Here is a 15,000-nt window from a genome sequence, read left to right as displayed (position 1 = left end):
CTCACTCACAGACACTCACTCTGTCACTCACACACACACTCACCGGGTCGCACGCGGCAGCAGGCCCCTCCGCACGGCAGCAGGCCCCTCCTTAAGGCAGCAGGCCCCTCCGCACGGCAGCAGGCCCCTCCGCACGGCAACAGGCCCCTCCTTAAGGCAGCAGGCCCCTCCGCATGGCAGCAGGCCCCTCCTTAAGGCAGCAGGCCCCTCCTTAAGGCAGCAGGCCCCTCCGCACGGCAGCAGGCCCCTCCCCCCCCCGAAGCACGCTCCCCGAACACCAAGCGGGGATCGGGGGCAGGTGATTAGGGGGAGATCATGCGCAGGAGGCGCGCACGGGGGAAGCTGGGTTGGCGCTTCCCCCTCCGTCCCACGTGGGTTGCGCGCGGGGCTTGCTTTGGGCTTCCCCCTCCGTCCCACGTGGGTTGTGCGCGGGGCTTGCTTTGGGCTTCCCCCTCCGTCCCACGTAGGGAGTGGAGGGGGGAGGGAGCGGAGGGGGCTAGATTGCGCGCGGCGCTTGTTTTGGGCTTCCCCCTCCGTCCCACGTGGGGAGCGGGGGGGGGGGTGAGGGTGCGGGGGATTCTGGGTTGCTGGGGGGGGCAGGCAGCGGGCCCACAGGCAGCACAGAGGGCCCACAGGCAGCACAGAGGGCCCACAGGCAGCACAGAGGGCCCACAGGCAGCACAGAGGGCAGGACACCCTGCTTGCCCTGTGCATGCGCGCCGGGACCAAGGAAATCGCCGCCATTTTTTTTTTAACTTTTTTTTAAAATGTAATGAACAGGCACCCGGCCGGGCTCCCCCTGACTCACGGGAGGAGATCAGGAGGGGGAGGAGATCAGGGGAAGGAGCTCTTCCCCGCGTTAACCCAATCAGGGAGGGAGATTATTTATTTATTAAAAAAAAAAAATTGGGCAGGAGCAGGGGAATTCATAGAGCTGCAGCACGGGTCGCCAGTGGCCTAAATCCACTCGCAATGGGCGAATGGTTATCATTATTTGTCGAGCACTGTATATATATATATATATATATATATATATATATATATATAAAACAAAGAATAGACTGCGCTCCTCAGGTGTAAACTCAGACTGATTACCAATTGATTGTATTAAGTGGATATAGCAAAGGTGAATGGCAAAGGTGAATGCAACAATAATATGGATGATTGACTCACACTAATAAAAATACATGCAATATGTTATAATAAAATGCTGAGTGCCAATGTTTAAAAAGCTGCTGTGAACACAAATATATGCCAGTGAACAATACAAATATAATAAAATGGCATGTGTTGGTAGTTATGACTACTGCACTAATGAATCCCTCCTGGATGATACTAAATAAATGATGAATGGAAAAATACAGAAAGAATGACACTAAGTGTGTCAAAAATAAAAATAAAAATAAAAATGAAAAAATATGAAAAATATAAAAATATATCAACCAAACCAAGGGTCCATGCTAGGATCTGGCTGCTCTCATCAAGGACCAACGAACTCCCAGAAATCTGTGAACAACAAGAAAAGAAAGCGCCCGATCCTAGTGCAGCATGAAAAAATACAATTTAATAAAAATGAATAAAACCAACAAATGCGAACTCACAAACACAGGATAAATAAAAGCATATAATGAGTATACTCATTCGCCAACCGCCCACGATGTGCCTTGGATGGCGCGCCCTCTCTCTGTCTGGGTTTTCTCAGCTCTTCCGAACCGACATCCAGCAGGGGATACAGGAAACAGCTCACCACAATGTGACCCGGAAGTCCTCCACAATGTTAGTGTATTCCGGATGTGAGGTCTGCAGTCCGTGACCCCGCGATGCAGGGGCTGATCAGAGAAGTCTCTCTGCACTCCCAAAGGCAGTCCGTAATGAGGTGGGCAGTGAGGATGGAGTAGAATTGTATATCACAGTGTGACAGCAGCTGAAAAACGCTCTTCCCTACGCGTTTCTTCACATAAAGTGATTTCATCAGGGGATATCTGACCAGTCTACGTCAGAACATATTTATAGTGATGAGTCAATCAACCACTTGGTAGCTAATTAGTATAAACACATGTGTGATGACAATTAAAGGAACAAACATTAATTGAAGACAATGAGTGTCCTGTTCATAGTGCACAACACCTTGCAATATCAATTAGTTATATAATTAAAAATTGGCAGATCAATAATATTATCAAATGCCTAAAACAAGTGTAAATATGTAGTATATATAAACAATATTGCATGAATATACTATTATGATAAAATTCATTCAGGACTGCATTCAATATATTTATGGGTGTGTGAGTACTAAGAAATAATCACCAATTTATATATACACCCAATAATGATTACTCAATTGGATATCCCTATTAGTGGGAATACTTGCAGCCCTGAATGTTCTCATCTATGTCAGATTGATGAATGCACAAATAAAACAATGATGTGTTCTTATTTAGAATCCTAATTGTCTGGGTTCCCTAACCAACCTGTGTCGGTATATATGGGACCTCAGACATGGGCTAATAGGATCTATAGCATGATAATTAATGAATATTCATTTATAAGAAATGAATAACCTGGAGGAAATAATTGGGGATGTGGATGTAAATCAATTATTGGATAGTTAAATGATTATATAAATGTATATATGAGTGAACTGAGGCGATAAACTTTGACCTCTGTATGTGTGTCTAATATATTGTTATATTGGAGAACTCAAGGATAAATTCGTTATATAGGATTGGCAAAGAACCAGGAGAACTGCAGACTGGAACCTTGTATCCCACAGTCACCTGTATATCAAAATGGGAAGCAAATGCATCACAGCACCTGTGTCTCCACTGGCCAAGGAAAATAAAGAAGTGAATAAATAATAAAGGGTTATGTGAATATTGAATAAAATGAGTGTGTTATAGGTGATACTTAAACGTGATTATAATCTTCATTGTGCTTGTTTGTGACTACTTAAATGGAATAAACATATACGAGTACATGAATGTATTTCTAATGTGCATGCTTAATAGTCAATGTCTAGTGTATATATTAAAAATCTAATTAATCTAACTATTTATGATAGGAATCATTAACCAATATGATTGTGAATAACTAATACTTAATGTGTCTATAATGTTTAAATCATGAAGAACTGAATGACCAAAAGGACACTCCCTGAGACAGATATGGAGGGAACATGACAAGCATGTTCAGACCCAGACCTCCACTTCAAGATCTTATAGGAATGAACCCTCAGATGACTGTACTTATATCAATGCAGTCATTTAACCCAGATGGACTAAGTGTATTTAAAACATAAATCCAATATGTTTCACGAAGGTTTAGGCTTTTGTGTCTGTCACCACTTAATAAAGTGGATTTTATATGTTCTATCCCCAGTATTCTAAGTGTTGCTGGGTCTTTGTTGTGTTTTAATGAGTAGTGACGTGACAGACTACAGTATGAGTTTGTAGCCCATGGATTATGTTTCTACGATGTTCTAAGAACCTAGTACTCAGGGCTCTTGCTGTACGGCCAATGTATTGTAGCCCACACGGGCACATGATGGCATAAACCACAAAACTGGTTAGACAATTGATATGACCCAGAATCGAATGGGTGGATCCATTGGAAGCAGAAATGATGGAATTGGATGTTTTTAGATGTTTGCATGTAATACACCTACTTCGTTTGCACTGAAAATTACCATTCTTTTGATTTTTACTTTCACAGATGACTGATGTACTTTTTAGTCTAGTAGGTGCTAGAATGGATTTTATGTTCCTAGCTTTTTTTAAAACCACTGGTGGCCTATTAGGTAATTTGTTTCCAATTATTGGATCGTTCTGCAATATGTTCCAATGGGAATTTAATATAGATTTTATTTTGGAAAATGAGTTGTTATATTGGGTTATAAATGAAGGTATCTCAAATGTTCCTAATTTACTATCCACTATTTGACCCCTATCAAATTTGGATTTGCTCTTTTGTAATAAATCCAATCTATTTAGTGTCCCTACCTGTTGAAATGTGTCAATGATTACACTCTTGTCATATCCTTTGTTGATAAATTTATTGGCTAGAATATCCCCCTGGGTCAGGTAATCCGAGTCTAGAGAACAATTTCTCCGGACCCTTAGAAACTGACCACGGGGGATATTCTCAAGCCATTTGCCATAATGATTGCTGTTATTATGAATATATCCATTGGCGGATACCTTTTTGAAAAATGTTTTCGTGAGGATATTATTCATATGGTCTATACTGAATTCCAAATCTAAAAAGGTGATAAGGGACCTATTCATTTCAAAGGTGAATGTCAACCCCATGGTGTTAATATTGAATTTAGAAAGAATATCCATTAGATCCTGTTCTTGACCATCCCATATGAATATTAGGTCGTCAATGAAACGCCCATAGAACACGAGTCCCGCCCCCAGCCTGGCATTATCCCACACATGGATACTCTCCCACAGACCCATGTATAGGTTTGCTCGTATAGGGACTCGTGTTCTATGGGCGTTTCATTGACGACCTAATATTCATATGGGATGGTCAAGAACAGGATCTAATGGATATTCTTTCTAAATTCAATATTAACACCATGGGGTTGACATTCACCTTTGAAATGAATAGGTCCCTTATCACCTTTTTAGATTTGGAATTCAGTATAGACCATATGAATAATATCCTCACGAAAACATTTTTCAAAAAGGTATCCGCCAATGGATATATTCATAATAACAGCAATCATTATGGCAAATGGCTTGAGAATATCCCCCGTGGTCAGTTTCTAAGGGTCCGGAGAAATTGTTCTCTAGACTCGGATTACCTGACCCAGGGGGATATTCTAGCCAATAAATTTATCAACAAAGGATATGACAAGAGTGTAATCATTGACACATTTCAACAGGTAGGGACACTAAATAGATTGGATTTATTACAAAAGAGCAAATCCAAATTTGATAGGGGTCAAATAGTGGATAGTAAATTAGGAACATTTGAGATACCTTCATTTATAACCCAATATAACAACTCATTTTCCAAAATAAAATCTATATTAAATTCCCATTGGAACATATTGCAGAACGATCCAATAATTGGAAACAAATTACCTAATAGGCCACCAGTGGTTTTAAAAAAAGCTAGGAACATAAAATCCATTCTAGCACCTACTAGACTAAAAAGTACATCAGTCATCTGTGAAAGTAAAAATCAAAAGAATGGTAATTTTCAGTGCAAACGAAGTAGGTGTATTACATGCAAACATCTAAAAACATCCAATTCCATCATTTCTGCTTCCAATGGATCCACCCATTCGATTCTGGGTCATATCAATTGTCTAACCAGTTTTGTGGTTTATGCCATCATGTGCCCGTGTGGGCTACAATACATTGGCCGTACAGCAAGAGCCCTGAGTACTAGGTTCTTAGAACATCGTAGAAACATAATCCATGGGCTACAAACTCATACTGTAGTCTGTCACGTCACTACTCATTAAAACACAACAAAGACCCAGCAACACTTAGAATACTGGGGATAGAACATATAAAATCCACTTTATTAAGTGGTGACAGACACAAAAGCCTAAACCTTCGTGAAACATATTGGATTTATGTTTTAAATACACTTAGTCCATCTGGGTTAAATGACTGCATTGATATAAGTACAGTCATCTGAGGGTTCATTCCTATAAGATCTTGAAGTGGAGGTCTGGGTCTGAACATGCTTGTCATGTTCCCTCCATATCTGTCTCAGGGAGTGTCCTTTTGGTCATTCAGTTCTTCATGATTTAAACATTATAGACACATTAAGTATTAGTTATTCACAATCATATTGGTTAATGATTCCTATCATAAATAGTTAGATTAATTAGATTTTTAATATATACACTAGACATTGACTATTAAGCATGCACATTAGAAATACATTCATGTACTCGTATATGTTTATTCCATTTAAGTAGTCACAAACAAGCACAATGAAGATTATAATCACGTTTAAGTATCACCTATAACACACTCATTTTATTCAATATTCACATAACCCTTTATTATTTATTCACTTCTTTATTTTCCTTGGCCAGTGGAGACACAGGTGCTGTGATGCATTTGCTTCCCATTTTGATATACAGGTGACTGTGGGATACAAGGTTCCAGTCTGCAGTTCTCCTGGTTCTTTGCCGATCCTATATAACGAATTTATCCTTGAGTTCTCCAATATAACAATATATTAGACACACATACAGAGGTCAAAGTTTATCGCCTCAGTTCACTCATATATACATTTATATAATCATTTAACTATCCAATAATTGATTTACATCCACATCCCCAATTATTTCCTCCAGGTTATTCATTTCTTATAAATGAATATTCATTAATTATCATGCTATAGATCCTATTAGCCCATGTCTGAGGTCCCATATATACCGACACAGGTTGGTTAGGGAACCCAGACAATTAGGATTCTAAATAAGAACACATCATTGTTTTATTTGTGCATTCATCAATCTGACATAGATGAGAACATTCAGGGCTGCAAGTATTCCCACTAATAGGGATATCCAATTGAGTAATCATTATTGGGTGTATATATAAATTGGTGATTATTTCTTAGTACTCACACACCCATAAATATATTGAATGCAGTCCTGAATGAATTTTATCATAATAGTATATTCATGCAATATTCTTTATATATACTACATATTTACACTTGTTTTAGGCATTTGATAATATTATTGATCTGCCAATTTTTAATTATATAACTAATTGATATTGCAAGGTGTTGTGCACTATGAACAGGACACTCATTGTCTTCAATTAATGTTTGTTCCTTTAATTGTCATCACACATGTGTTTATACTAATTAGCTACCAAGTGGTTGATTGACTCATCACTATAAATATGTTCTGACGTAGACTGGTCAGATATCCCCTGATGAAATCACTTTATGTGAAGAAACGCGTAGGGAAGAGCGTTTTTCAGCTGCTGTCACACTGTGATATACAATTCTACTCCATCCTCACTGCCCACCTCATTACGGACTGCCTTTGGGAGTGCAGAGAGACTTCTCTGATCAGCCCCTGCATCGCGGGGTCACGGACTGCAGACCTCACATCCGGAATACACTAACATTGTGGAGGACTTCCGGGTCACATTGTGGTGAGCTGTTTCCTGTATCCCCTGCTGGATGTCGGTTCGGAAGAGCTGAGAAAACCCAGACAGAGAGAGGGCGCGCCATCCAAGGCACATCGTGGGCGGTTGGCGAATGAGTATACTCATTATATGCTTTTATTTATCCTGTGTTTGTGAGTTCGCATTTGTTGGTTTTATTCATTTTTATTAAATTGTATTTTTTCATGCTGCACTAGGATCGGGCGCTTTCTTTTCTTGTTGTTCATATATATATATATATATATATATATATATATATATATATATATGGGAAAAAAGAGAAGCGCCAGCTCCATAGCATAATACTGTATAAAAATCAAATTTATTAAAAAACAACAAGAGAGGCCACCAGGACATGCACTCACTTCAATGTGTAAAAAAACAATCATGGGAGACAATCTGTTTGGCCTTCAGGAATCAGGGAGAGAAACTGCAATGGTGTGCAATGGAGTGGGTGTAGGAGCCGATACTTATCCACTTGAGAGGAAGGGGGGTGTTCTCTCCACAGCAGTGTAGATGGAAGCAGCCTAGAGACGACCAGCACTCACACGAAGCTGTGGTATCCAGTCCAGGTATAACTAGGAACTGCGCCTTCTCTCTGTGCCTCCTATATAGCAGCACAAGCCGTCAGTGCTGCACACTTGCCCTCTCTCCTCTCAGTAAAATCGGCAGCATTCAACTCCAAACCCTCACACAGCTGCTACAGGTTCCTCCACACGATTTCCTGATCAGCCGATGACGTCAATGCGTCATGCGTCACAACGTCCGACGCGTTTCGTCAAGGGATCTTCATCTTCAAGGGATGATTGGCTGCTAGCTTCCCTGACTCTTTAAAGCTGTCTAATGATATTGTCAGGTGATTTCTGGCTATGACGGGGGAGCTGCAGCCAATATTGTCGTGAACATGCTCAACCAATGTAATTGTACAAAAAAAAACTTTAACCAATGCACATAATAAACAATAAACGGCTGAACATAGGATTATCTACAGTGTCAGACACAAATGTAATAACATACTGAGCCTATACAGAATTATAAATAACCTAATGAGTAATTAATAAGATAAATAAATATTTAAGGATAAATAGATGTAAGTTGCAATAATTAACCTGTAAAATAACAAAAAGGATGTTTGGGATAGAATATACCATACATCCAATATATACAAACATTCCTGTTAATAATATATAAACTAATCTACGCAGCCTACAACATCTACAACTAAAAATAAATTATAATTATAATACTACAATCCTGATGAGACAAAAACAGATATGTGTATATAGTCAAGAGTAAAAATTATTATATAGATTCATATGGGTAAAAATGAAAGAATAAATAAAACAATTTATAAAATAAAAATTATAATGATGTGTATTGATAGGTAAATGCAGATGTAAGAAACCAACTATAAGAGATATAGGGTGATAAACTATATGGATTATATCTCTCTAATAGGTACACCAACTTGGATTAAGGATGATAGCAAACTGAAAAATATGATCAGAGCAGTGGGGACACCCTGATCACACGGGACTGGAAATCTAGATTATACAAGTATACTAGTATCAATGCATTCGTTTAATCCTTGAGGTACCAACGTACCTAACTGATAAATCCAGTAGGATTCACGAATGCATAGGCTCTTAAATCTATCTCCTCCCAGTTTAAAGCTGGAGAAGACTCTCGATCCCTATGATCTTAAGACATGCAGGGTCCTTAAGATGACATTAGAGAAGTGATGAGGAACACTGTGATTTAAATTCCCTCTAATAATGGCAAGTCTGTGTTCCAAAAATCTGAGACAAATGGATCGCTTGGTACGCCCAACGTATTGGAAATTGCAAGAACAAGACAAGATATAAACCACATGAGTGGTTTGGCAGTGTATGGAACTTTTAATGGGATAAACAGACCCATTAGAGGACAACTGAAAAGATGGTGACACAGTAAGGTGTCCACATGTAATACACCTGGATCTGCCGCATTTGAAGCTACCAACATGATCACTTCCCAGATCATGAACAGGGACTAATTCACGTAATTTACTGGGGGCCAGTTTGTTTTTGATGTTGGTAGCTTTGCGGAAGATAACAGGTACCCTAGGTGTCAATAGTTTGTTTAGATGTGGGTCACACATAACTATGTTCCAATGTTTATTGAGCACCTCAGTAATTTGTCTAGAGTATCCACTAAATTTTGTAATAAATTTAACACCTTCGTGTGCTGAAAACTGACTATTCTTCCTTGTGCATGTGTCTTATTTACTGATCTAGCTTTCGATTTGTTCAGGAGGAAAGTTCTATCCATATTCTTCACCCTATTATAAGAATCCTGGATGGTATCCGAGTCATACCCTTGAGAGATGAACTGGGATATCAGTCGACGTGACTGGTCATCAAAAGCAGACAGAGTGGAACAATTACGTCTGAGTCTATTAAATTGACTCAGAGGGATGTTTTGTATCCATTTTGGATGATGGTTAATGCCAGCATGAAGATATCCATTGCCTGCAACGTCCTTAAAGTGGACCTTAGTCTGTATAATGTTATCCTCGTCGACTGATAGTGCCAGGTCAAGAAATACAATTTCACTGGGGTGACTTTGCAAGGTGAATTTTAATCCAAGATCATTATCTTTGAAAACGTCCATTGCCTGTGTGAGGCTAGCCTCATCTCCATCCCAGACGATTAAGAGATCGTCAATGTAGCGGCCATAGAATACCAGATGTGCCCCCAGCCATGCATTGGTCGAGATGTACTTGGATTCCCAGAACCCCATAAAGAAGTTTGCATAGCTGAAGGCAAACCTGGTACCCATGGCCGTACCACAGGTTTGGAGATAAAAGGTACCCTCAAACAGGAAATAGTTGTTATTCAATATAAATTGAATAAGGGTTAGAACAAACCTGCACTGATCAGGTAGAAGAGTAATATCAGCTGTTAGAAAGTGCTCAACAGCTCAGAGACCTTTCCATGCTCTATACAGGTGTATAGAGCCTGGACATCACAGGTAGCCCATCTATAGGTATGTTTCCATTCAATGGAAGAGATGGATATATATATAATTTTATTGTGAATTGCACTTCATATGAATTCTCGTCCAGAATGTGACTCTTTAATGTTAGTGAATGGTGCATCTCCTGATCATCTTTGGGTTTGCAGGCCAGAGAGGTTCACCAGGGATCAAGAGGTTTCTTTAAATCCTGAGTATGCCAGATAAAATCATTCTGCCAGATAAAATCATTCTGCCAAATGTCACGTCAGGACCATGTAAGCATGGTTCTCCATTCTATTGTTTTGCCCTAGTAAAAGGCCTGTCCCCATTACCAGTCTTTAGTGCAGTCTATGGCAGGGGTACGCAAACTGAGTGTTTACATTGGCCCCACGCTCTCCCCCCAAGGCATTTAAATAAAATGCCAGGTGATCGCGTGGGGCCTCTGCAACTTTCCTTATGCTGTCTTGGGCGACGCGTCGCCATGGCAACACTGCATCAAATTACGCCCCGGGGTCACGTGACGTCATGTTGCCATGGCAACATGGTGTCACTTTACGCAGCAGAGTCAATTGATGCCGGAGACAAGGTAAGGAGGGGGGCTCTGCCACAAACATGTCGCTGCTGATAAAACTCACCACTGAGCTTCACATTTCGCCACCGCTTCTTCACATTTCTCCGCCGCCATCTTTAACCGCCACCACTGCTTTAAAATGTCCCGCCGTCGCTGCTGCTACGATGCCATTTGTGAACGCGGCCGTTAAGGAGGACACTCGAAGCAACCGAAAATAAATGATTAAAAGTTGTTAATAAATTAATCTTTACATTCTTGAGACAAGTTTCTTGAGCCCCCTAGTCTCTCCTGCCCCCCCCCCCCCTCCTTGTCGCAAGAAAATTTAAAGATTGGATTATTAAAAACTTTCTTAAAACATTTTTTGCTAGCGCTGTCGTGGTCCGGCAGATGCACCGAGTGTCCTGCTTTGCGAGACGGTTCACAAATGGTGTCGTACCGGCAGTGGGACATTTAAAGGGACGGCGGGACATTTTAAGATGCTTGGTCGCTAAATGTGAAGCGGCGGTGAGGTGTCCTGTGGCAAAATGTGAAGTGGCGGCATGTCTCAGTGGCGAGTTTAATCAGTGGCGACATGATGGTGGCGGAGCGCCAGCGACGGTTTGCTCACAGTCAAAACGTCCCATTCCGTGTCTGGTAACCCCTATTAAAAAGAAAAATGTGGTCTTTTTTTTTTTTTTTTTAAAGAATGTTAACCCGTTGGTTGCTCTACTGCTCACACTATTTAACCTATTCATCACTCTACTCTGACAGTACTTAACACAAGAGATTCTAATATTTGATAAATGTGCAATTAAAATCTATTTATTTATTTTTTATACATTCACTTACACCCACCTACTTTTGTAACAATTTTGTGAAGCTGATCGAGCTCAGAGTTGCCAGGCAGAAAGGCATGTCCAGTGGCCATTTCGATAATCACACAACCCAGAGCCCAGATGTCCACAGGCCTAATATTAGAAGAAGAGATGCAGTGCATTGTGCAGTTATTATTTTTTATTTTATTTTTTTTAAACACACAAATAAAACATAAGTATTTTCAACAAAAGTTTTCACAGCATTGTAATTTACAATCTTCTTAACGGTCTATCAATAGAATACATTCCAGGCATCTCTTATTGGTCAAACAGTGTGAGTCTAACCTCCATTAGAGCTCTACCTACATCCAAAATTCTAGCAAGTCACATAAAAAAGGACACAGGATTTTCTTCTTCTTCTGAGGAATGCGGTATGCGTATGCACGGGCGCGCGTACACCTGTAGCATGACTTCACTTTCGTGATGCTTTTTTGTTACCAGCCAAGAGATTTTCCCATGAAAACACTGTAGGTGCCAGCAAAGAAATTTCACTTCAAAAGCACTTTAGATGGAGAACGTCATAACGTCATTCCTCTTACTTTTATAGGAAACATCCTGGATGGATATTTCCAACTTTTTCACTTTTCCCCCAAAGCTGATCCCCTCAGCGTGATCAACTTATCCAATCTTCATAACACTTCTCATCCATCTACAGTTTAAAACTAGCCTTTTAGTTTTAAAAAAGCAATGTTTTGTTTTACAGAATTGGAATTTGGGGGTTCCTCCTGAGCTGAGCAGAATTTTGACCCACCTCAAAATGACCACCAAATTTAATTGGAGGGATGACGTTGCGCTTCATATTGAACGACGGTGGTGGCCATCTTTAAATGTCCAGGAAGAACACCGATCAGTATCTCAGGAAGAGGGGTCCTGGAGCTAAAATAACAGGGTTCAGCTACCGAAGATCCCCCAAGTTCCAACTGTTAAAAAAAATCAGTACATCAAATTGGTGGGATTGATGCTTTAAAGTAGTTATCATTCCAAAATTGTTTCAAGTAGGAACTGCTACTTCTCCATGACCGGAGCTGCTGACTTTTACATAATGGAAAAACTATTGCAGAGAAGTTCAGATACCGGTCTATTAAAAGTCATCAGCTTCTAATATTAGGTCTGTTCCTTGAGCATTTTCTCTCCCTTAATGGATGATGTCTTCTTTAAGGGTACTAAAAGGTGGTCTTTAATGGAGCTAAACAGATGAATCATTACAACTTCAGTGATCACAAGAAGCGGTGACTATAGCTGTAATACTGGGATAACTTCCAAAAGTCTGCAGCTGTATCACATCAAGAAAAGGACACACAAAACATGCCATGCATCACCAAGTCTTAAATGAGCTTTGTCAGTTGCAGGTTAAAGCTAGTGTAGACTGAATACTGCAACAATAGCCTTTGTTCCCTATGGCTCATATCCAAGGTCAATTACCTAAAGGTAGGGACCAAATTACAACAGGTATGAAAAACAGGATTATTTGGTCTAAATACAACCATTTGGAGTAAGGGACATCCCTAGTGGACATTTGGAGAACTATAGTTACACAGCTCTGTTAATCAGTATATTTATGTATCTATGGTAAATCTAAAAATCTTTAAAAGTCTTCAGCACTGATGTGATGTTTGTGATTATAACAGCCATTGATGGCAGGGAAGCACTACTGAAAGTAAATTGTGAAGTCTAACATGCCCACCTATGACATTTTCAGGACCATAGTTTTAGTATATTTGGTATGGAAAATGTTTTCTTCCCTTGCGAACAATGTCCAGGGAGCATGCAACCTAAAGAAACTTCCTTGCAGACTCTTCTAACACAGAATAGACATTACATTACATCCTTAAAAAAAATACTTTAACTGAATTGAATCTAGACTCTGTACCTAATGAAATTCATGAGAAAAATTAAAAAAAATTGCAAACACTACAGTTATTCAATTTCTGGTAACAATATTCATAGTGTATAGGTGCATTTATCCATGCACGGATGCATATCTTACTTTCCATACTTGGAGTCCCCGAGAAGCAGCTCTGGAGCTCTGTACCAACGCGTGGCCACGTAATCAGTGTATACTTCTCCAGGAGCTGCCAGAGACCGTGCAAATCCAAAATCGCAAAGTTTTACAATGCCAGTATCTGAGACTAAGATATTTTCTGGTTTGATATCCCGGTGTATTATCTGTGAGAGAAAAGAAAAGTAGGATTCAATTAAGAATGAATTATCTAACATCCAACAATATAAAATGCAGAACAATGACCCAGTACAAACAAAGCAAAAAAAGAAGAAGGTCTCAGAGCATACAGGGAAACAAGCACATCGGGTTGTGCTGTGATTTCACAGGATTCACAGAAACAAAAAATGCTTGTTACATTATAATACATTAGAAATGCCATTCAGATTTGTTTTTTGTTTTTAAAATGCTACAAGTATTTTCTCATAGTACAGAACTGATTTCTTTAAAAAAAATACACAGTTAGGATATTGCTTGGTCTGCAGCTTTAGGTCGCGTCCAGGCTGAGAGCGAGCATGTTCCCGCTCGAGTGCTGTGACGTCAGGGGCAGAGTAAGCAGGGGCGATTTATGGCCAGTTGAAATTTGCAATTGCGCGGGGGGACGGGGAGCGCGACCGATGTCACGGAGCTGGTTTGCCCTCATTAGGCAAACCCCTCATGTGACGCGCCAGCGAGTGACAAAATCAAATATGTCTCTGCAGATAGAAAACCAGCTGAACGCGGAGCGGTCATGGTCATCTGTGCACGCACACTGGAGAGTCTCATTACATCATGTGCTTGATCGCATGTCGCATGAGCGCGGAAGCGTGCTCAGCTTCACCCTGGATGAGGCCTTAAGGGGCAGCGAAAGAAGGCAAGTGGCCATGAGTGTCAGAATAAGGGCACTATATAAATATTGTTATAAATAAATAAATGAGAATACACTCCTGTGACGGTGAGGGGGTACCCAGGCCAATAATAAAGGTATTATGCTCAGCTGGGTGCCCCATAGCCATATTGGGGAGTTTGAAGTGTCAGCTCGTCAACCCAGTTATGGCATGTGAACTGTATTGTAATAAAAGATTTCTGTGTGTTTTACTGTTCCAGGAGAGCCAACCAGTGGAGATTCGCGGGGCGTGAGTTTCAGGGGGGATTTTACGGTAAAAATTTTGTCAGGGTGTGTTTGGGTAGAAGGGGACCAGAGTTGCTGGCTACCCCGAAAATGTACTCAGCAATCCTACCAGATTTCTGGGGACATGAAGACACAGACCACCGGACAAAAGCCTCCCTAGGAAGAAGTTACGCGGCTCACCGCCAGGTCTCCCTGCTTCAGCACAGACCAGAAGAGCAAGACAGGGCAGGGGGATAAATCACATTCAAGGGTCCCCGGTATATATGCCAAACCCCGCAACTTTTCTGCTAGTTTCTGTTAGGAAGCTC

General features: G+C 40.5%; 1 protein-coding gene across 9 annotated transcripts in view; it reads right to left on the bottom strand.

Moving 5' to 3' along the window:
* Positions 1-15,000, bottom strand: part of CDKL3 (cyclin dependent kinase like 3) — a 184,890-nt gene that overhangs the window by 159,619 nt on the left and 10,271 nt on the right. For 6 of the 9 annotated variants that reach the window (XM_075601163.1, XM_075601168.1, XM_075601162.1 and 3 more), the window contains exons 4-5: positions 13,570-13,748; positions 11,557-11,675 (exon numbers count right to left, since the gene is read on the bottom strand). In XM_075601163.1, the coding sequence (XP_075457278.1) occupies positions 11,557-11,675; positions 13,570-13,748 (298 nt within the window). The remainder of the gene's footprint in view (positions 1-11,556; positions 11,676-13,569; positions 13,749-15,000) is intronic. The other 3 variants (XM_075601165.1, XM_075601167.1, XM_075601169.1) reach the window with 2 other exon arrangements.

The sequence above is a fragment of the Ascaphus truei genome, chromosome 5, assembly GCF_040206685.1.
Source record: "Ascaphus truei isolate aAscTru1 chromosome 5, aAscTru1.hap1, whole genome shotgun sequence".
In the NCBI taxonomy this organism is placed as follows: domain Eukaryota; kingdom Metazoa; phylum Chordata; class Amphibia; order Anura; family Ascaphidae; genus Ascaphus; species Ascaphus truei.
The sequence above is the reverse complement of the archived record's forward strand: the minus strand, read 5'-3'. Positions and strand labels throughout refer to the sequence as shown.